Here is a 21,422-nt window from a genome sequence, read left to right as displayed (position 1 = left end):
TTGCTGCAGATGCACCTTACAAAATTTACCATTAATAATTACATAGACTTGCACATTTTTTATAAAATGTAATGAGAATAATTTTGAAATATTAGGACTGATATTTGTTTTTAATTATTGTAAAAATATAATAATGGAAATATTTCTACAGTGTATCTGTTGTTAACATGTTCGAACAGGCAAAAAGCATATGTAGACAATTATACAAATGCATGTCCAAAAGATCTGTTCACAATCAATTACAGATTTTGGTGTTTAGACTGTTCATTAAGCTCGGGCTGCACTCAGTCTGCTGTGGATGTTAAAATTGTTCTGTCAAAATCCATTAACCCTGTCATATCCTGGTTCATTTTGATGTACAAATGTAATCAAATCTAGGTTTTTAGTAGTTAAATAGAGGGGATTTTAATTATATTATAATTGTGTTTGCTTATACTGTCTGTACATACATAATTGCGAAATGACACTTTAAAAATGTAGATTCACTATGTAGTGCTGCTTTGTTCTAATTGAATTTTTTTTTTAGAACTAATATAAAATTGCCCAATCCGCTTAATCTGATTCAGTGGGGGTGGAGGAGGTGGGGTGGGTGCTGTGATATTTCCAGCAACATTTAGCACAAGGCAGGTGACAATACTAGACAGGACAGGAGACCATTACAGGGATTATTCACACAAACAGTCACATTCAGAAGTAGCCATTGTGGAATCACCAACCTGGAACACACATATGTTGGATGCAGGAATACCCAGAGAGAACCCCAGACTCTTGGGAAGAATTTGCAAACTCAACATAGACAGTGTCTGAACTCAAAATTCAAACCCAGGACATGCAATTCATTAGGCGTCACTATATATCTACCAGTCTTTTTTATCTTTGAATTTTATTTAATCTTTCTAATTTTAAAATTAACTTTTACTGTAATGAATTTTATGAAGCAACCAAAAATGCAATTTAGATCTAAAGACACAAAAGAAGAATTTCTGATTTAATAATATGAAACACGTGGACCTCTGGACTTCAAAGCAAGGTGGTTCATATAGAGCAAACTGACCTTTTCCATTTTGCTATGTGCTTCAGTCTGTCTTTTTCTTATTGTTTCTCGTTCATTGTCACTGAAGCATATCCTGCATTTGGCTTAACTCTCAGGACATGTCACTACTAGAAGTCCTTTTTGTGCCATGGCAGTGCGAAGCACATTCATTTGCAGACATGAGGACAGGTCATTGCACACAGACATTTGCCTGTCTTTGTTACAGATGCATTCTGTATACCATACTATATGCTCAGCAGATGATGCTGCTGTTCTTCTTTTTCTTCCTATGAATGACTTCAGTAATGCGCTTCATGCTCAGCAGATGTCGCCACTGTTCTTCTCCTTTCTGCCATCTCAACCTCCTAAGCAGTTTACCATAAGAAAGACACAAACCTAATTATTTTGTGGAAGTTTCTACAACCCACATTTTGGTTCTCCAGTGTGTATCACATCATATGCTTTTAATTAAGTTCACGAGTCTTCACGTGACAGATGAACAAAACCCTTAGCATGTTGTATATACAGTATAGATTTTGGTTGTTGGGCGGCACAGTGGCACAGTGGTAGCGCTGCTGCCTCGCAGTTAGGAGACCCAGGTTCGCTTCCCGGGTACTCCCTGCGTGGAGTTTGCATGTTCTCCCCGTGTCTGTTCTTCCGGGTACTCCGGTTTCCTCCCACAATCCAAAGACATGGAGGTTAGGTGCATTGGCGATTCTAAATTGTCCCTAGTGTGTGCTTGGTGTGTGAATGTGTGTGTGTGCGCCTTGCGGTGGGCTGGCACCCTGCCCGGGGTTTGTTTCCTGCCTTGCACCCTGTGTTGGCTGGGATTGGCTCCAGCAGTCCCCCGTGACCCTGTGTTCGAATTCAGCGGGTTGGATAATGGATGGATGGATGGATGGAAATCTTTTCTGATACCACTGTATTTTATATTTGTTCTAATTGTAAGGTGAAATATACTACCTTTTTGGATTAACAATCTGTGGGTATGTGAACAAATGTATAGAGGACACTGTTTAGGATTCCAGTAGTGGTGAATATAGCTTAATGTAATATTTCTTTTCTTTGATTAGTAAGGCTAATGAAAAGAGAAAGTCCATAAAAAAATCAAATTGTGACATAGGATATGTGATGTCTACTTTTCCCTTTTAAATGTAGTAGTTTTTGAGACTATAACATAGATACAAATGTACGGTATAGATATTACTTTATTAATCCCAAGGAGAAAATTTAGCTTTTTAACAGAGGGTCAATAAATAATATAACAGCAACAAACAACCGCAACAACAATCTACAACAGAAATATACAATGAATTGCTAAAAAGGAAACATCTGATTGGTTAATGATAAGCAAGCAGTGACAGTGAGACATTATAAAGGGGTATTGTAATAGGTATAAAGATGCCCCAGCAACATTTCTTGACACACTTTCGCTGAATAATTTATTGTCCAAAAGTACTTAATGATAGCATGTCACAGAGAGGATGTGCAGCATTAATCTTGATGGCCATCAGTTTTGTCTTCATTCTGGCCACTGCTAATACTTCCAGCAGGAATGATGTACATCAGATAACTGAGCCTGCCATCTTAATCATCTTGTTGATTTAGTGGGCCAATCCTGAAGTGATGTTACGAGCCTAGCGCAGTACAGAGTAGAAAATTACACTGGCTAACACAGAGTTATAGAACTACTGTATAAAGGACGTCACTACCCATATTGAAGAAGTGCAATATATAGTAATTATACATATTCAGCAACAACAATAATAATAATAATAACAACAACAATAACATAACCTTATCAGGCCCACTTGATTCAAATTAGGGTCATGGTGGGGCTGGAGACAGCAGTGAATGCAAGTTCTGGACAGGGTACCAGTACATAACAGGGCAATATGAAGAAGAAGAAAATAGTGTAGGGGTAAGCAGACATGATCTCAGGGGACCACCAAGTTTATTTGTGTTTGTTGTTTGAATTCCATCAGTCTCCTGGGTTATTTTGATGTTGTGTACTATCTGAATGGCTAGAATGAAACTTTTAGTAACAGTGGCTCCCATTAATTAAATTTCTGCACTTGTGTTTTGGTGCTTTTTATTTCTTATTGCATTTATTTGTCTTCATACACTTGCAGCAATTTCTACTGAATTTTAAATAAAAGAATGTGATGAATTAATGGAACCAGTATGAACTTTTCCAATGTTAGCATTTCCACTTTATCTTCTATCCTTTATTTCAAAGAGGGAACATCTGTGCCACTTCTTTAATGGGCAGTGTGAACATTAATATAATTTTTTGCTGTAATGCTTCAGAAAAATGGCACAGTAATCTTGCTGTAACCATGTTTGGCAAACCTGCTAATTTGAAACTTAATATTAAAGTATTAAGTGAAATTATGGCAAAATTACTCATAACTTTAAAGATGACATCAGTATATTTCAAATTAAAAGATATTTCCTATTCTATAATTGCTGTTATTAGCAATTTTGTATTGGACCTTAAACTGCAAAGACTAAGAATAATTAACATTATAATGCAAAAAACAGATGTAGACTGGCTGGTTAATGGATGGCGCTTCAGTGCTGCATCCCTAGCTTTGGCAGCTTGGCTTGCTTTCTGGATTGGGTCACTGTCTTTACATGTCTGTATGGATTTTCTGCAGGTGCTCTTGTTCTGCCCTTAATGCTAAAGATTTTGAAGTTACATACATTAATAGACTTAATATGAACAGTTAATGGTGTGTGACAGAGCATAATTTAAGATGGATAATGAATAGATGGATGGATTGATGAGCATCATCAAGAGCAGCACAATAATATAATATAGTTATTAGTTTTTCTTTCTTACTGCTGCAGACTCCTAGGTGTGATAAATTTCTGTGTGAATTTTTTACATGAGTTTCCTGTGTCACTATGCATCCCAAAGATATGCTGTTAGGTTGATCAGTGACTCTAAAATTATCTAGTATGATTGAAATTGTGTGTGATTGTGCTGTACATCCCCAACCTATAGGACAATGCAGAGTCTCAAAACAACAGATGGATGAACATAAACAAGCAAAACAAAAAGACACATTTGCTAATACTAAACCACCAAAATGTTCAAATGTTGGAGAACAAGTATTAATAGTAAGTAATGATCTGGAAACAAATACAATGTAAATGTGGCATTAATATTTTAAATTTCTAACAAACGTTCAGTACAGTTTTTAATTAATGATAACATTTATAGGACTGAACAATAGAGTAGGTACATTTTCTTAGATTTATGCTGGCTCAATCTGTACCATATGCACTTCTAATTAATATCTTTGATGTTTAGCTTTTATGGTACAATGTTATGAAAATAGCTTTTGTGTCATTATTTTTTAGACTTAATTATAATTCACTTGTCTAATTGTCATTCATAATCCATCAATTCCAGTTTGGTTGTGCCTGGGATAATGCTATCTTCAGCTGCTTGCACTTTAATTTAAATTTCTATTATGAGGCACCAGCATTAATGAGTAGATCTTTGAATATTCATTAGCAGCAAAAAGGTGTGTGTTTGTGTGTGTGTGTGTTTTTAATGAAAATGACTCAGTATGGGATAGATTGGGCCTGACATTTGATTGCTTGAGTTTACCCAGTGTTTATTGACATGTTTTGCTCAAACAGCTCCCTCGCAGGTTAGTGAAGTTGTGAAGGAAAGAGTTCTGCAGCGAAGCATTGAGCTTTCTTGGCAGGAGCCGGAGCATCCCAATGGGGTCATCACCGAATATGAAATCAAGTATTATGAAAAAGTGAGTGCCAAGAGAATATGACAAACATAATAATAGGGCAATTACACCAACTCACATTTCTAGCATTTTTTACTTGTTTTGTCAAGATTTTTGTTTCTCATGTTTCTTAACACAACAGGTCATGCAATTCAATTAGCTTGTTTTCAGTCTGAGAGGAGGTTTGTGTTTGTTTGATCATGTTCCCTACTACAGGTGATTTAGTTCATTTAAAAGTAAAAGCTGCCTTATTTTTCATGCTTATTCTTAGTATAGTATATGCATTCTGTTAGCTTGAAAAGTAATATTTTATGGTTATTTTTGTTTTGTCTTGTGGAGGCTCCCCCACATCCTTATTTATTTCATTTATTTATAGAAGTAAATTAGTCCCATTTAAAACGAATGAAATTATATACATCACCTTTTAGTGAATGTATGTCACATTAACACTAGATTCATTGAAAACAAGTATGAGTAATGTATACTACGTAAAAGAAAATTATTTTTGAATTGATAAATTCAAATTAATGTAAATAAAATAAGATCTTAATTTCAATGACATTAAAAGAGTCTTTTAACCAGTTCCAATACAATATATCCCATCCTTGTGAAAGAAAAATGGTGACAGTTAATTTGCATATTCTATTAAAAGTAATAATTTCATTATAAAATATATTTCTGGCAGTAGATAAAGTAGGGAGGCCTCTTTTAAATATACTTCAAAGTCTGTTGGATCATTCTGTAAAACAAAAAAATCGGTCATAAATAAAGCAAAGACCGTTACCACATGATGTGTAGTCTTGTTGTGTCATATTACTTTTCCTTTATGTCACTTATTTTTTGTTTATGCCGGTATAGGATCAGAAGGAGCGCACATATTCAACTGTGAAGACTAAAACCACATCAGCTGTGATTAACAATCTGAAGCCTGGAACAACATACATGTTTCAGATCCGGGCTTTTACTGCTGCAGGCTATGGCACATATGGTCCAAGATTAGAAATAATAACACAGGAGGAAGCTACAGGTAAGCCATTAGTCATGTTAGTATTACAAGATATTTAGGGGTTCTTTGTGGCAGAGTCATTTGTGCCAGAACCTCATGGATTCAGCTTCATTGGTTGTTGTGTGTATAAAGATAGCCTATTCTCTATGTACGTGTATGGGTTTTTCCACTTCCACAAACACAAAGCTTATGTTATTGGGTGATTCTAAATTGGTTCTGCTGGTGTGTGTGAGTGAGCCTTTTGACAAACTGATGCTGCTATGATGAGCTGTGGCCTTATTGATGACCTCGATCCGGATTAAACAAACTTGAGATTGTTATATTATATATTATATTATCAAAGAATTCTAAAAAAAATAACAGTTAAAACTCAGCTTTTTGAATTACATTTTCATTAAGTACAGTATGTAAAGTATATTAATTTTATTTCTGTGTATGTCTGTTTTAACAGAACTAAATACAATTGTTTCTTGCAATTTGCTGTCCTTTCAGCCACAGCTGTCTCCAGTGAGCAGAACCCAGTCATTATCATAGCAGTAGTAGCAGTGGCAGGCACGATCATCCTTGTCTTCATGGTCTTTGGATTCATTATTGGCAGAAGGTATGCACTTGTGGTTTCTGTGACCTTCTTTAGCAGCAAGCTGATGTTTGTGAATTAAGTTCCATTCACCCCTGGGTCATTACCTTGGAATGCAAGCTTATTCCATCATCCGTCAAACAGTGCAGCAATTTCATTTGACAGATTACATTTAATTTATTACTAATTGGAGGAAAAATTACATTAACAGCAGTAAAGCCTATAGTAGTTTTTTAAGGCTTAGTAGATGCCAGGAAAACATCCACTCCTCCCAGAGCAGGCAAGTGTAAAACTTTTTATTAGGTACATTGGCAAATTTTAAATTTAACACAATAATAATATTGTAAAGGTGATATATGTTAAAATACCACTATGCATATAATGCAGATAGTGGGTAACACAGAGGTGCAGTTATTACTGTTGTCTCATTTCATCAGTGATCTAGGTTCATATCTCATCCGATACACTGACTGTGTAAAGGTTGCATGAATTCCCATGTCTCTTAGAGTATTGGAAGTTCCTACCTGCATCCCACAGATGTATTGTTCAACACAATCTGACAACTCACTATAAGTGAATGTGCAAGTGGTTGAGTGTGCCCAATTACTGACAGCTGCTCTGTCAAGTGAAGGTTCCTGATGTGAAGTAAATGCTGCCCTGACAGGCTTCAGCCAACACAGATCTGGATGTGCGTGCTTTGAAAATTAATTCATGATTATATATGTAGATAATGTTGGCAGTGTCATAATGGAAACATAATATAACATAAAAACTAATATGGAAGTCTTTTTGCAAAAGGCTGTATAAAAAGGCTATATAATTCTTCTTCTAGAAACAAAATCAAAGATATAGTGAGTACTCCATATCCAGTGATGGAAAAGAAATAAAATGTTGTTTCTATCTATGAATTAGGTTTTCATTCAGATAACTCAATAAAAGACAGAAATAAAACTCTCATTTGGAATTTAGGCATAAAAATACTGTGACAATAAATGCCCAAACAAACATTTAGCATGCCAGCAGATTTCTTTTACTGCTGTTAATTATTATAATAAAAAGTTCAATGAGAGCAACGGATTTTTCCAACATAGCTTGTTAATTTCTATTGGTCAAGTTAGAGCTGAGATTTCAAGACCCTCTAACAACACAATACACAGCATCCACAATATCAAATCCTTCATTATTCCTAATGTGTATGATAGAGGTGTCAAACTCAGATCACAGAGGACTGCAATCACTGCAGGTTTTCATTTCAGCCGTTTTTTACATTAGTAAACAATTACTAATGGTAATAGAGCATACTACGTTGCCTTGATTTTAATCGCCTTGCATTGTAATTACTTTTTCTTTAGCTAGCAGCCAAACAATACAGAGATGCAAATACTGTGGATGCCAGGAGTTGTCTTAAAACAAGTGCTTCCACAGGAAAGCCAGGGTTCAGATAAAAGTGGAATATGGATACATTTCATGCATGTATTATTAGGTATTTATTCACATAGAAAACTGTAGATACATAGAAAATGTTGCCAAGTAGTGTAGCTGAAAAGAGCACCTTGGAAACCCACAAATTTCAGTATTTTGGAAACATTAGGTGACAAAGGAATACAAACTATGTCTGGGCTCAAGAGCCTATTCTTGTCAGTATTTATGTTCATATGGTGTATGTTCCACTTATCTACAAGTAATTTGTAGCACATATTCAAAATATATTCTTAAGTCTATTATACCTATGTTCTGTGTTCTCTTAAACAAATTATTTTTACAGAAATCCTTTATATCAATTTTAATTTTTTCATTTTAAACAGTTACTGCACCATTTAATTCTTCTTTTGCTTAAGCTGAAATAATCTAAATTGTTAAATCTTCCCTTCAGAAAAGGACACAAATGGTCATAAGTTGAACCTTGTTTTACAAGCAACATCTAGTGTAGCTCTGCCGTGTCTTGTACATGCAGTATAACATCAGTAATTCAATGAATGACATTGTAATCTTCTTTTTACATCTAGGCACTGTGGTTATAGCAAAGCTGATCAAGAAGGGGACGAAGAATTATATTTTCAGTGTAAGTAATTTATATATACTCCCAAAGTTAGGCTTGTATTGAAATAACAGAGGGACAGTTAATGTGCTTATTTTTTATAAAGTATGAAAATCTGGGTGACAGATTCATTTAAGATATACGTACTGTATGTGAAAATCGAAAGAAATTTCACATACTAGCACATTATGTTCAGTAAAAATTGTGTTGTATCTTAAGCTAAATGCCATTGTCTGTTCTTTGTTCCCTTAAGTAATTTGTAAATAGGTTGCATTGTTGCTTAGTTTCAGTTTGTTGTTTTTCCCTGGTTTACTGTCACTCTAATGATCGTCCTTGAGATAAGGTTGCTGATTGTTGCATATCAAGCTTATTAGGTAGCAGAGGTCCAGCGTGTCAGGACCAATACCACAGAAAGCAGGTTCACAGGTTCAAAGCCACCCAAGTGTTTCTAAGTAGAGCATGTAATAGCTCTTACTCACAGGCTTTGCTAGATGCCCCATTCTTGACTAATTCAGTGAAAGATCAATGGTATACCCTCATAAAAGTCCCATTTTTTGATATTAAGTGATGAAATTCTGCCAGAGTGATAGATGATATTTTCTGTATACATTGTGGTTGTAGGCCCAATTTGTCTTGCATGCCTCTGTGATAAGACATCTCCCATCATACCTCAGGACAGCCTCTATGGACAAAGCAATTACAAATGAAAGCAGAAAATATTCTAGTTTATTCAGTAAAACAATATCTGTTCAAGACACTTAGCCAGTTAATGAGATTGCACACAGGTCTGACATGTTTGAATTTTACTTAACTACTCTTTAAATACCATTATTTTAATGGAAATGTTCACCTTTCTTCATTAATTACAAATATTGCTGAGAAGAATATCAGTGTATTTATATCCCACTAGTGTGTAGATTATTGTTGTTGCATGTAAGTAGCTGTTAAAAGAGGAAACAGTGCAGTAGTCTTGTACACAAGCAAATAACCATGTCCCTAGTGTGCCACAGTGGCCTCAGGTTTTCATTGTAATCAAGCTGTTGTTTTTCTTCTTCATACACAGTGTGTGGATTAAAATGTATCTACAGTGCAAAGCACAAATCACTCTTTTAATGCTTTTGAAGATACTGGTACACATGAGTGAATTGATATTCTAGCTTGCCTTTATTATCACCTTTTTGTGAAAAGCAGCCAGTTGTTAGTAATACACAGATAATTAATTAGTGAGGCTTCATAGTCAAAAATTTAATTTATTGCACATAAGTCTCTTGTGATCATAATTATTCACATTTTTAAGAGAATAGTCAGTCATACAAAAGTTTTTTAAAATACAGAGAATATTTACATAATTATAATAAATGCAAAGAGCTTAGTCATCCTGAATTAGAGTGCATGAACAGGTCAGTAAAAAGTGTGAAATGGTTGTGGATTTGATGAAATCCTGGAACTAAACTAGTCTTTTGGTTTTAAAGATTAGTACCAAAATGCTACAAAAATGACCTTCACTAATAGTTCCCTGATGTTGTTTTACCAGTTTTCCTCTGCATTTGACTTGGATTTGTTTCTATTAATCATGCACTGGTTAAACTCCGATAAATTACACCTAATCATGTTAATTAATTCCTTTGACGTCTACTGTACTGTAATCATTTTAAGTTTTAAAATGAGTCATTTAGTATTCTTTATATATTGAAATTTGAGTCCTTAGTTTGTTTATGTACTGGGGTGCTTTTTATCTGGGGTTTTGATGTCATTTTAAAGATCATTTGAATTCTTTCACTGTCTGAATCCACTCATTCTATCAAAAAGTCACAGGGTGCCTGAGCCTATTTCAGTTCCATCAGTCATAGGGCAGTTCATCACAGAGACTACTTATATACACATACACACTTACTTATACAGGGCCAATTTTTAATCACTAGTTAAGCTATAATATACCTCTTTGGAATAATGGCAGGTATATTAAAGTCAAAAACAAAGTCACAGTCCTGGAGACCTTGGCCAACTGGCTGCCTACCACCTCCTGGATTTTCTATTGTAGAATTTTAAAAACAACACTCTTCTTTCTTTCTTGCTTATTTTAGTTGCCAGATTGCTGTTATTATCTAAGCTTTGATCTACCAGATTTCTGACTGGCACACTATGAACAGTGAAACAAGGTCACTCTTTGAGTATTTTGATAAAAATACTCTGCTGCTTTTTATAGTGTTTTATTTGTTGGATGCTGCATTACTCTCATTATTGAAGCTGTTAACTTCTGAGATGATGTCCAACTGCAGTTATTTTAATTGTCCCTAATCCTTAGGTGCAATAAATATACTATTGACATCAATATTCCTAATTTGAAGCTTTCCTGTTATAATCTTTATGACAGTACTTTCATTTTTGCCTTTCAGCAACCTCCTCCATGTGAAATATGGGTAATGCATAAACATAAATCAAATCATATATGTTGATATAATTTATTTATAAATTCTATATAATATATAATAATATGTAAATGATCCTATATTCTCATCATCATTTTCATTCTTTCTGGTAAATGTCAAAACAATGAGCAGGGATGACCAGGCCATCCTATACCTAGCAAGTTCTGCCCACATTTCTAGGGTTTGTTCCTGGGTCTTCTCACAGTAGGCTATGCCTGGTACACATCTCGCTTTAGGTACCCAGGGGCATCCTAACTATATAATAATAATAATAATTCTTTGCATTTATATAGCGCTTTTCTCATTACTCAAAGCGCTCAGCAATTATGCCCAAAACATATTAACTTGTTCCTGTCTATCTGGAAAGCAGTAATTCTACTCCACACTCCTCCTTTATTACTGGAGTCCTCACTATGTCACAGAGAGTGAACCCAGCCACCTTGAGCAAGAAACTAATTCCAGGCTCTTGTACTCACAATCTCATTCTTACAGTCACTACAAGAGCATTGTGGCCCTCAGTGAAGACAGAGATGCAGACTAACTAGTAAATCAAAAACTTGCATTTAAGAATGCATTTCCTGCATAACCAACAGTGTGTAGTACAACATCTATAAGGATATTGCCACTGCACCCATTCTTTAGCAAATTTCACAATCATCTCTATTCTCACTCATTAGAACATGAGAACAGTTGTGATGAGAACAGGCCATAGAGTTCAAAACACAAATAATTCATGAACCTCTAGGTACTTGAATGCCTTAATTTTGCAGTCGTTACTTGCAGGGAATAATCCACTCTTTTCTAGGAGAAAACTGTGACTTCAGATTTTGATTTGTTAATTCTCATCCCAAAAACATCATGCACATGTGGGAATTATTATAGTATGCATCAGCAAGCACAGTGTGATAAAGCCAAGGGGATAGTATTATCTGTATCCAGCAGAAATGTAGCCCTTAACTTTAACTTGATATCCTATCCATGAAAATCATGAACAGGAGTGGAGAAGAAACAAGACATACCCTTGGCATGGTCTAACATCCACACCAAGCAGACTCCATTTAATAGTAATTGTCTAAACACAACTCTAACTTGAAAAATATTGGGATCTGCAGTGGCCCCATAGACAAACTCCCATGATCCCTCAAGAATCTGTGTTCAAACAAAGAGTTGACCCATTGTTCTACAGCCAACACAGAATCTGCATTGGTCCGCCTGAAGTCAATGTTTCCTACACTCAGCTGAGAGCGCCCTGGGTGACCTCCTTAAATACCCATCCTGAATAATAAAATTTTCAAGAACCTTATTTTCCTTTTGGCCTCACCAAGCTCCATCCACACTTCTAGTATTTCTTATATTTAGGTTTAGAAAATTAAAAACTGAACAAGCAGCTCGATGAATTGACCTATTTGTTGCTTAACTGTTAGAACCATTAAAAGCAATTGGAATACACAGCTAAGTGGCATTTGACAGGTACAACTAAGTAGTGTTGGTTGTCTTCATTACTTCATTAAAGAAAGTAAATCACGCAGAGTTTATTATTTACTTAAAAGTAAATAAATCAGTGGGCTGAAAAATGTTACACATTTTTGACTCTTGCTGAACTTTCTATATGAGCATCAGACACTATTTCCTGTTTTTTTTACATTGCTCTGAGATATGATGAAAAATTAATATTACCCTTGACAATAAACAGTGCCACAGTACTCTCAGTCACACGTTAACAGCAGGATTTTTTTCCATGCTGATGGCAAAATAAATTGTTTTTACTGTGACAGTGCATGATGTTGCTCTTGTAATCATTGTGCAGACAAAAGTCTCTGTAGTGTGACATTTAAGATAAAAATGTAAGAAAATGTTTTCTGTATGTAGAAAAGACAAACAGGTGTAGTGATTTTAAACAGAGTTCTCCTAACATTATTACATTTGTCTGACTTATATTGATATAGAACCTAGGGAAAATAATTTTTGATATTGTGAATTTTTGTATACCAAGCTAAAGGAAATCCCTCTTGCTATTTTACAGTTAAATTCCCTGGCACCAAAACATACATTGACCCAGAAACTTATGAGGATCCGAACAGAGCTGTTCACCAGTTTGCCAAAGAGTTGGATGCCTCCTGCATTAAGATTGAAAGAGTAATTGGAGCAGGTAAAACAATTGGGATTTTATATGTGTGTGAAAAAAGTTATTTACAAGACCGCTTACTAAAAAAAAATATCATGACATCATGAAGATATTTTAGATGCCAGAGAATGCATGTTTATCAGAATCTGTTCTTCTCATATGTGCATAAAAATTAAAGCTGTAGCAAATACATGACTTTTGCCAAACTGTCATAAAAAGACTTTAGGTTATATCTCATAGCAGTAAAATTTAGTAGAAGGATTACTGTATGTTGCATTTTTATATTAAGCTTATTTGCCATTTTTGTTAAAAATACTCACAGTTCCTTGGATCTTTTCCCATACAAAAGATATCCATGCTCCAGTCACACAGCCAGCTTTTGGCTGCATTCCAGCAAATAAGAAGCACTGTGAAATCCTACAAAATAAAATCCTGCTTGTTTAGTTTCATATGCACGACTCGCATTGCATTGCAGTGATTGAATGCACATGATTATCCTCACCAGTGCACTGTACAAGTCAGGAGATGCCTACATGTCATTTAAATTTGCAAGCTGCCTGACACTCAACCCCCCAGAAACAATTTTAAATTCTAATAGCTACATAGGCTCCCTTCTAGACATCCGAGTGGGCCTGGCATATTGGGCTTTTTGACCCCCTCCTCCTCATTCATCTAAAGTTTGCATTACAGAATGGCTTATTTTTTCACATTTCACATGAAACATTTTACTTATGTTTCTCAAATACTGGCAATAGTGCTGGTAACTGGAACACTGCCAGGTTAGTTACAGTTATGCATTGCAATCATCACAGTTTTGTGTAATAACAAGTTGCAGGATGAAGCTTACACTCACAGCAGCAGTACTGACATTTATCATAATAATACACTATTCCTTTCCCAGTTTGTCAGATATAAGCCACTAGGTCTTCTGTCTGTGACAAAATCATTTGTTTTCACAGGAGAGTTTGGAGAAGTGTGTAGTGGTCGACTAAAGCTACCAGGGAAAAGAGACATGTCAGTAGCAATCAAAACTCTGAAAGTTGGCTACACAGAGAAGCAAAGAAGAGATTTTTTATGTGAAGCAAGCATCATGGGCCAGTTTGATCATCCAAATGTGGTTCATTTAGAAGGTGTTGTTACCAGGGGTAAGCCAGAGTCCTACTATCTAATAAAAAAGAAAAAATAGTTCACTGAGAAATAAAAAGCTATTTGATTATTTTAATAACTAAAAGTAGACAAAATAGATGATTGCAGAAGTAGATGTCCTCAAACAACCAGTTTCCTTTTTTCCAGCTGTTGACTGCTGTTTAGGTCTTTTCAGAATAAGTTAGTTTTATTTAGAGGTTAGATTGTTATAAATATTTACAATGCATGCAAGCATTATGACATTTGTTTTTGTAGTAAAACACAGCTTTTTGATGTGTAAGGATGAACTGTAAAATGCCTTTTTTTTGTAAACTTTTGTTTAATGAGCCCTTTTTCTGAAACACATTAAGCATTGTGAATAAGTAAAAATGGTCCTTTTAAACTTTAATACAACAAATCCTTTCATTTACAGGGAAACCCGTTATGATTGTAATAGAATATATGGAAAATGGGGCACTTGATGCTTTTCTTAGGGTAAGTGTAGTAAATTGCTCAGATGATAATGCTTGAAAAAGTTCATTTTAAATATATGTTATTGTACTATAAAACATTATAAATACAGTATATCTATATTTGATAATATAAATAATCCGGTATTCAGGGGTATTCATATTACAGGCCAAGTTTGTTATTTTGATGCTTTCATAAGAATCTGAGTGCAAGATATGTGTCTGTGGGCACAGATAACTGAAAAATGAATAATGTAACTCACATGAAACTTGTCAGTACTGGCATCGTAAAATGCTTGAAGCCTATTGATTTTGAGCAAAATATCATAGATTTTATCTAGTATAGAGCAGTGGTTCTCAACCTTTATTGCATCAAGGTCCCCCAGTGTCCCACGGGAATATGTGAGGCCCTGGTAAATAAGCCATGGTATTTACTTTCTTGTACTTTTGCTGCAGGCGCTTGTTTTTGAACTTACATTTATTAACACATTTGTATTTGCTTCTACAGTAGTTCTATTACAATGCCTGTATTTTTAAAACTTCTTCTTCTTCTTCTTCCGGCTGCTCCGGTTATGGGTTGCCACAGCGGATCATTTTCTTCCATAAAAATCTGTCCTCTGCATCTTGTTCTGTTACACCCATCACCTGCATGTCCTCTCTCACCACATCCATAAACCTTCTCTTAGGCCTCCCTCTTTTTCTCTTGCCTTTAGCAGCTCTATTCTTAGCATCCTTCTCCCAATATACTGAGCCTCTCTCCTCTACACATGTCCAAACCTGCGGAATCTCGCCTCTCTGACTTTGTCTCCCAACCGTCCAACTTGAGCTGACCCTCTAATGTACTCATTTCTAATCCTATCCGTCCTTGTCACACCCAATGCAAATCTTAGCATTTTTAACTGCTACCTCTAGCTCTGTCTCCTGCTTTCTGGTCAGTGCCACCGTCTCCAACCCATATAACATAGCTGGTCTTACTTCTGTCCTGTAGACCTTCCCTTTCACTCTGGCTGATACCTGTCTGTCACAAATCACTCCTGCCGCTCTTCTCCACCCATTCCACCCTGCCTGCACTCTCTTTTTCACCTCTCTTCCACAATCCCCATTACTCTGTACTGTTGATCCCAAGTATTTAAACTCATCCACCTTCGCCAGCTCTACTTCTTGCATCCTCACTATTCCACTGACCTCCCTCTCATTTACACACATGTATTCTGTCTTGTCCCTACTGACCTTCATTTCTCTCCTCTCTAGAGCATATCTCCACCTCTCCAGGATCTCCTCAACCTGCTTCCTACTATCGCTACAGATCACAATGTCATCAGCAAACATCATAGTCCACTGGGACTCCTGTCTAATCTCATCTGTCAACTTGTCCATCACCATTTCAAATAAGAAAGGGCTCAGAGCCGATCCCTGATATAATCCCACCTCCACCTTAAATGCATCCGTCACTCCTACTGCAGACCTCACCACGGTCACACTTTCCTCGTACATATCCTGTACAACTTTTACATACTTCTCTGCCACTCCCGACTTCCTCATACAATACCACAACTCCTCTCGAGGCACCCTGTCTTATGATTTCTCCAGGTCCACAAAGACGCAATGCAACTCCTTCTAGCCTTCTCTATACTTCTCCATCGACACCCTCAGAGCAAACATCACATCTGTGGTGCTCTTTCTTGGCATGAAACCATACTGCTGCTCACTAATCATCACCTCACTTCTTAACCTACTGTAGCTTCCACTACTCTTTCCCATAACTTTATGCTGTGGCTCATCAATTTTATCCCCCTCCCCTGTAGTTACTACAGTCCTGCACATCCCCCTTATTTTTAAATATCGGCACCAGTACACTTCTTCTCCACTCCTCAGGCATCCTGTCACTTTCCAAGATTCCATTAAACAATCTGGTTAAAAACTCCACTGCCATCTCTCCTAAACACCTCCATGCTTCCACAGGTATGTCATCTGCACTTTTCTGTTCTTCATCCTATTCATAGCTGTCCTTACTTCCTCCTTGCTAATCCGTTGCACTTCCTCTCTCTCGTTCTCTTCATTCATCAGCCTCTCAAAGTACTCTTTCCATCTGCTCAACACACTCTCCTCGCTTGTGAGTACGTTTCCATCTTTATTCTTTATTACCCTAACCTTCTGCACATCTTTCCCAGCTCGGTCCCTCTGTCTAGCCAATCGGTACAGGTCCTTTTCTCCCTCCTTAGTATCCAACCTCTCATACAACTCATCATCTCATCATATGCCTTTTCTTTATCCTTCGCCACCACTCTCTTCACCTTGCGCCTTATCTCCTTGTACTCTTGTCTACTTTCTGCATCTCTCTGAATATCCCACTTCTTCTTTGCCATCCTCTTACTCTGTATACTCTCCTGTACTTCCCCATTCCACCACCAGGTTTCCTTTTCCTCCTTCCTCTGTCCAGATCTCACCCTTCTTGCTGTCTTCTTTACTACATCTGCTGTAGTTTCCTATATTTTTAAAACATAATACAAAATTGTGAAGTCATTAAATAAATGTTACTGTACTATTACCTGAATTCCTTAATCATAACATTAAAAATTTAAATAATAACCAGTAATTACCAAAATGCAGAAAATATATCGCCATGGATGCCATTGTGAAAAATCCCCTTCATCCCCTCCAGAAGGGACATCTTGGGGCATTTTTAGCCACAGGCTCATTCCTCCATGGGGAGTTAATAACCACCTCTGGAACTCTTTTCTGATGCTGCTATCAGGCAACTGCTTCCTCTAGACGTCCCAAATTTATAGTCTAATTTTATATAGTTATATTATAGTTTATAATTTTGCAATTTCTTGTCAATATAGATTTTTTGGATATTGGTGAAGCAGTTCCTTTTAAAAAGACAGTTTTGACACACCTGCTATATCTTAATTTTTAGTGAGTTAAATATTCTGCTACTATTTTTAGTCACCTTGCAGCACCCCTAGAAATTTACTGAGGGTTCTTTGTGGGGCCTGTCCCCGTGGTTGAGATCCCCTGACACAGAGTACCACATGCACATATAAGAAGTAATTATTGGGTTAAAAGTTTTGATGTCATCTCATGGGAAGTCATGTGCTGGGATCATATTTTTTGACAAGCAAAAGAGGAAAGTTACTCTTTAGATCTGTCATGGGACAGTAAGAGAAGACATTATGACAGTAGTCTAGCTGAGGTCTAGTCATTCATTTCAGAACCTTCTTAATTCAGTTCAGGGGCATAGGGAATAGAGGTACAAATTATAGTACTGTATATCAAAACAAAAAACAAAACATTGGTCATTTGAAACTATTTAAACTCCAGCTAATATAATAAGTTACCAAGCTAAAGCTCCATTCATCCATTCATTTACTAAACTTGCTAAACACAGCTGTACAGTTGCAGTGAGGCAATACATCTCAACATCATTGGATGAAAGGCAGGAACCAACCAGGACCAGGGCACTAGTCAGTTATAGGATACATTCCCACAGATACCTGGACTTAGTCATATCTTAATAGCTTACAGAGTGTCAAAGGTAAACTGAACATGCATATTTATCAAGATATTTATTTTTCTGTTGTGCAATGTGCCATGGATAGTCCATTCTCCAATTAGATACAAACAAGATATGTCTCCATAATTAAAGAGTAGAAGGTGGGTAAGCAAGGTAACATAACAGTTAGTGCCACCACCTTACATAGCATTCCCGGTCATTGATCTGTGAACTGTATGCATTTGTGTTCCTCCGAGTACTCCAGTTTTCCTCCCACATTTCCAAAGATGTGCATGCTAGATTAATTCCAGCATGAAATCCCTGTACTAGATTTGAGATGGTTAGGTTAGGTGTATAACGTTGAAAAATCTACTACTTGTGCATTTCAAGTTTTGTTTGAAAGTGTAATCATAAAGTTCTGCTGAAAAGGAAGTTGCAAATCTTTTATGACATAGGAGTTAAATGTTTCCTAATATGTTTGTTTATGTATGCAGAAACATGATGGCCAGTTTACAGTTATTCAGCTGGTGGGTATGCTACGTGGCATAGCAGCTGGCATGAGATACCTTTCGGACATGGGATATGTACACAGGGATTTAGCTGCACGAAATATACTGGTCAACAGCAATCTGGTTTGCAAGGTTTCAGACTTTGGCTTGTCAAGAGTAATAGAGGATGATCCTGAAGCAGTCTATACAACTTCAGTAAGTAATAAATGTTTTATTCTGTTATAAGCTGAAGATTTTTTGTTCACAGAAAACTCTTTGTTCGGACAGGACACCAAATGTTTGTGCATGTAGGGGGCATATGAATGCTGAGTGATGTCTTCTTACCTTCACTTGGCACTGATTTCCTTATTTAACAGGTTTTTAGCTTTTTACTAGTTGTGTGTAAAATATATTTGGAATTACATTCAGGATGCAATTTTACCAGAGTGCTTTTGAGACAAGATCCATGGGAGCACCAGAGTGCATGAAGCACTTAATTGCATGAATATTGTGAGAAATAAGCTTGAAAGCAAGACTGAGAAAAGCATATTAGATGAGGAGTATGTCTAAATTGGTAAAATGGTTAATACTGCCTTAAGAGTTACTGGCGAAGTCATCTTTGTGCAGCTGTATTTAAACAAATATCAGCTTATTAGAAACTACAGCAAAATATAGCAGTGACTTTACTTATGTTTATAAACTGTTTCTTTGTTAAGGTAATTTTTACTATCAGAGTTTGTTTATATATTTAATATATAAATTATATCTCTGAGGCATTGTTATTGTCTGTTCAACCATGCATCTATCCATAGGCATTTCAAAGAAACACGTATTGACATTGCATGAGAAATCAGGCTCCTGTAGGGAAAACCTTGTGTAAAACATTTCATATGCAGTATAATGCAAATGTTAACAGCAACCTAGGTTTAATAGAAACAAGTCATTAAAACATCCATCCATCCATTATCCAACCCGGTATATCCCAACTACAGGGTCACGGGGGTCTGCTGGAGCCAATCCCAGCCAACACAGGGCGCAAGGCAGGAAACAAACCCCTGGCAGGGCGCCAGCCCACCACAGGGCACACACACACCAAGCACACACTAGGGACAATTTAGGATCACCATTGCACCTAACCTGCATGTCTTTGGACTGTGGGAGGAAACCGGAGTACCCGGCGGAAACCCACGCAGATACGGGGAGAACATGTAAACTCCACGCAGGGAGGACATCATTGAAACATTCTCTTGATAACTTGTAAGAGACTGAAATACAAAGTATACTAATGCAGCTTAGTAGGCCAGCTAAAATCTATGTTATTGTTGCACGGTGGGATTTGCTGCACACAGGTCTTTTGTAGTGAGAAGTGAAGTGCATGCAAGTGCAAAAAAAATTTAAAAGTGCATGCATGCATCATTAAGTGGTTGTGGTTGAGCGTGAGCCGAACGCATTGCTCCATACACACACAGGACTTTCGTTTATATACATGGTATGTCTAATCTACTCTCTATATATAAAATCCTAAGCCTAAAAGTGCAACGGTTTTGTTCAACGATTTTATGTGACGTTTTTATGTCACTTTTTTGTCACGCTTTAAATCGGGCTTATTTTCAAACCTACTTATATATGTTTGGTTTTATCAAACTTTAATGTGATGTTGTTAGATTTTCAAATTCATATTCCATTTTTAAATTATAAACTAAAAAATGTCAAGAACTCGCGTCCCGCGAGACGAGACTTTGTGCCAAAAGATTTAACCACACCCGGGGCTGGAAATAAAAGACAAAGAATTGAACAGCTACTGTACAGGCTTTTAAATGTTCAAAGCGCCACGCGAGATGCAGATCATGTGGCACAGCAGCAGCAGCAAGCTAGCAGCTGATCGAGCAAAGAGGAGGTAAAAAAAAACTGTATTTGTTTCCCATTGTATCACCTTTTAAGAGGGGGTTTCAGAGGAGCGAACGTGTCTCCTTGGGATGCGTTCAGCCCCCCTCTTCACAACGCGAGCAGCAGAGATGTGAGTAGGCTGGCGCATAGTGCAGGCCGGTGGGAACCCCCTAGTAAGCAATATACATTTTTACACATATACATAGAAAAAAGAGGCTTACAAAAAGTATATATGGAAAACCTTTACATACTGTTTACATGTAAAACTTTTTTCTATCCAGGATATTGTTTATATCCCTGGATGCAGTTTTCTGGTGTCCTTAATCTAGTCTCTGTTCTCAAAAGGTGCAATTTGAAAGGCAAATTCTTATAGCTATTTCACTAACTTTTTGAGCAGATATCATTAATAAAGTTGTGTTCACTCTAGTAACATACTGATTGAATACCTATATTGTGCACAGATTTCTAAGTAGTTTTTTTTTTAATTTCCATATACATCAAATTATGTAGTATTTTTTCAATAGCACTCAGTTAGCGTAATAGAACAAAAGTAGTTTTGTGCTTTGTCCTTTGTTAGTTGAAATTAAATTCTGAATGCCACATCTATGAATATATAAATTTGCAATGTTCATTTGTTTGATGCAACAGCACTATTCAAAAAAGTAAGTTTGTTTAAAATGTTAATACTAATGTACATTGAACTAAAGTTACAACTAAACACAGTTCATAAGTTAAGTTCTGTATATAGTGATCACTTCCAAGACTCTTTAGAAATACAGAGCTGCCATTTATTTACATACATTTTTTTAGTGGAAGTTCAGTCTGTTTGGTGACTTCCACTGGGCCACACAATAGTTCAAAGGTGCGAACTAAACTGTAAATCTTGTGTGTGAAATTCTGCTGCCTTGGCTCGAAAAACCGTGCCTGCAAAACATGTGGCTTATGCATATAAATATCAGAAACGAGCTTGTGGAAGCAAAGAAATGAAAAGCA

At 36.4% G+C, this 21,422-nt stretch overlaps 1 protein-coding gene across 3 annotated transcripts in view; it reads left to right on the top strand.

Moving 5' to 3' along the window:
* Positions 1–21,422, top strand: part of epha7 (eph receptor A7) — a 141,467-nt gene that overhangs the window by 106,833 nt on the left and 13,212 nt on the right. For all 3 annotated transcript variants that reach the window (XM_051925659.1, XM_051925657.1, XM_051925658.1), the window contains 8 exons: positions 4,688–4,812; positions 5,647–5,815; positions 6,287–6,395; positions 8,378–8,433; positions 12,862–12,987; positions 13,923–14,108; positions 14,522–14,583; positions 18,549–18,758. In XM_051925659.1, coding sequence (XP_051781619.1) covers positions 4,688–4,812; positions 5,647–5,815; positions 6,287–6,395; positions 8,378–8,433; positions 12,862–12,987; positions 13,923–14,108; positions 14,522–14,583; positions 18,549–18,758 — 1,043 coding nt within the window. The remainder of the gene's footprint in view (positions 1–4,687; positions 4,813–5,646; positions 5,816–6,286; positions 6,396–8,377; positions 8,434–12,861; positions 12,988–13,922; positions 14,109–14,521; positions 14,584–18,548; positions 18,759–21,422) is intronic.

This window comes from Erpetoichthys calabaricus, chromosome 3, assembly GCF_900747795.2.
Source record: "Erpetoichthys calabaricus chromosome 3, fErpCal1.3, whole genome shotgun sequence".
Taxonomy (NCBI): Eukaryota; Metazoa; Chordata; class Cladistia; order Polypteriformes; family Polypteridae; genus Erpetoichthys; species Erpetoichthys calabaricus.
The sequence above is the reverse complement of the archived record's forward strand: the minus strand, read 5'-3'. Positions and strand labels throughout refer to the sequence as shown.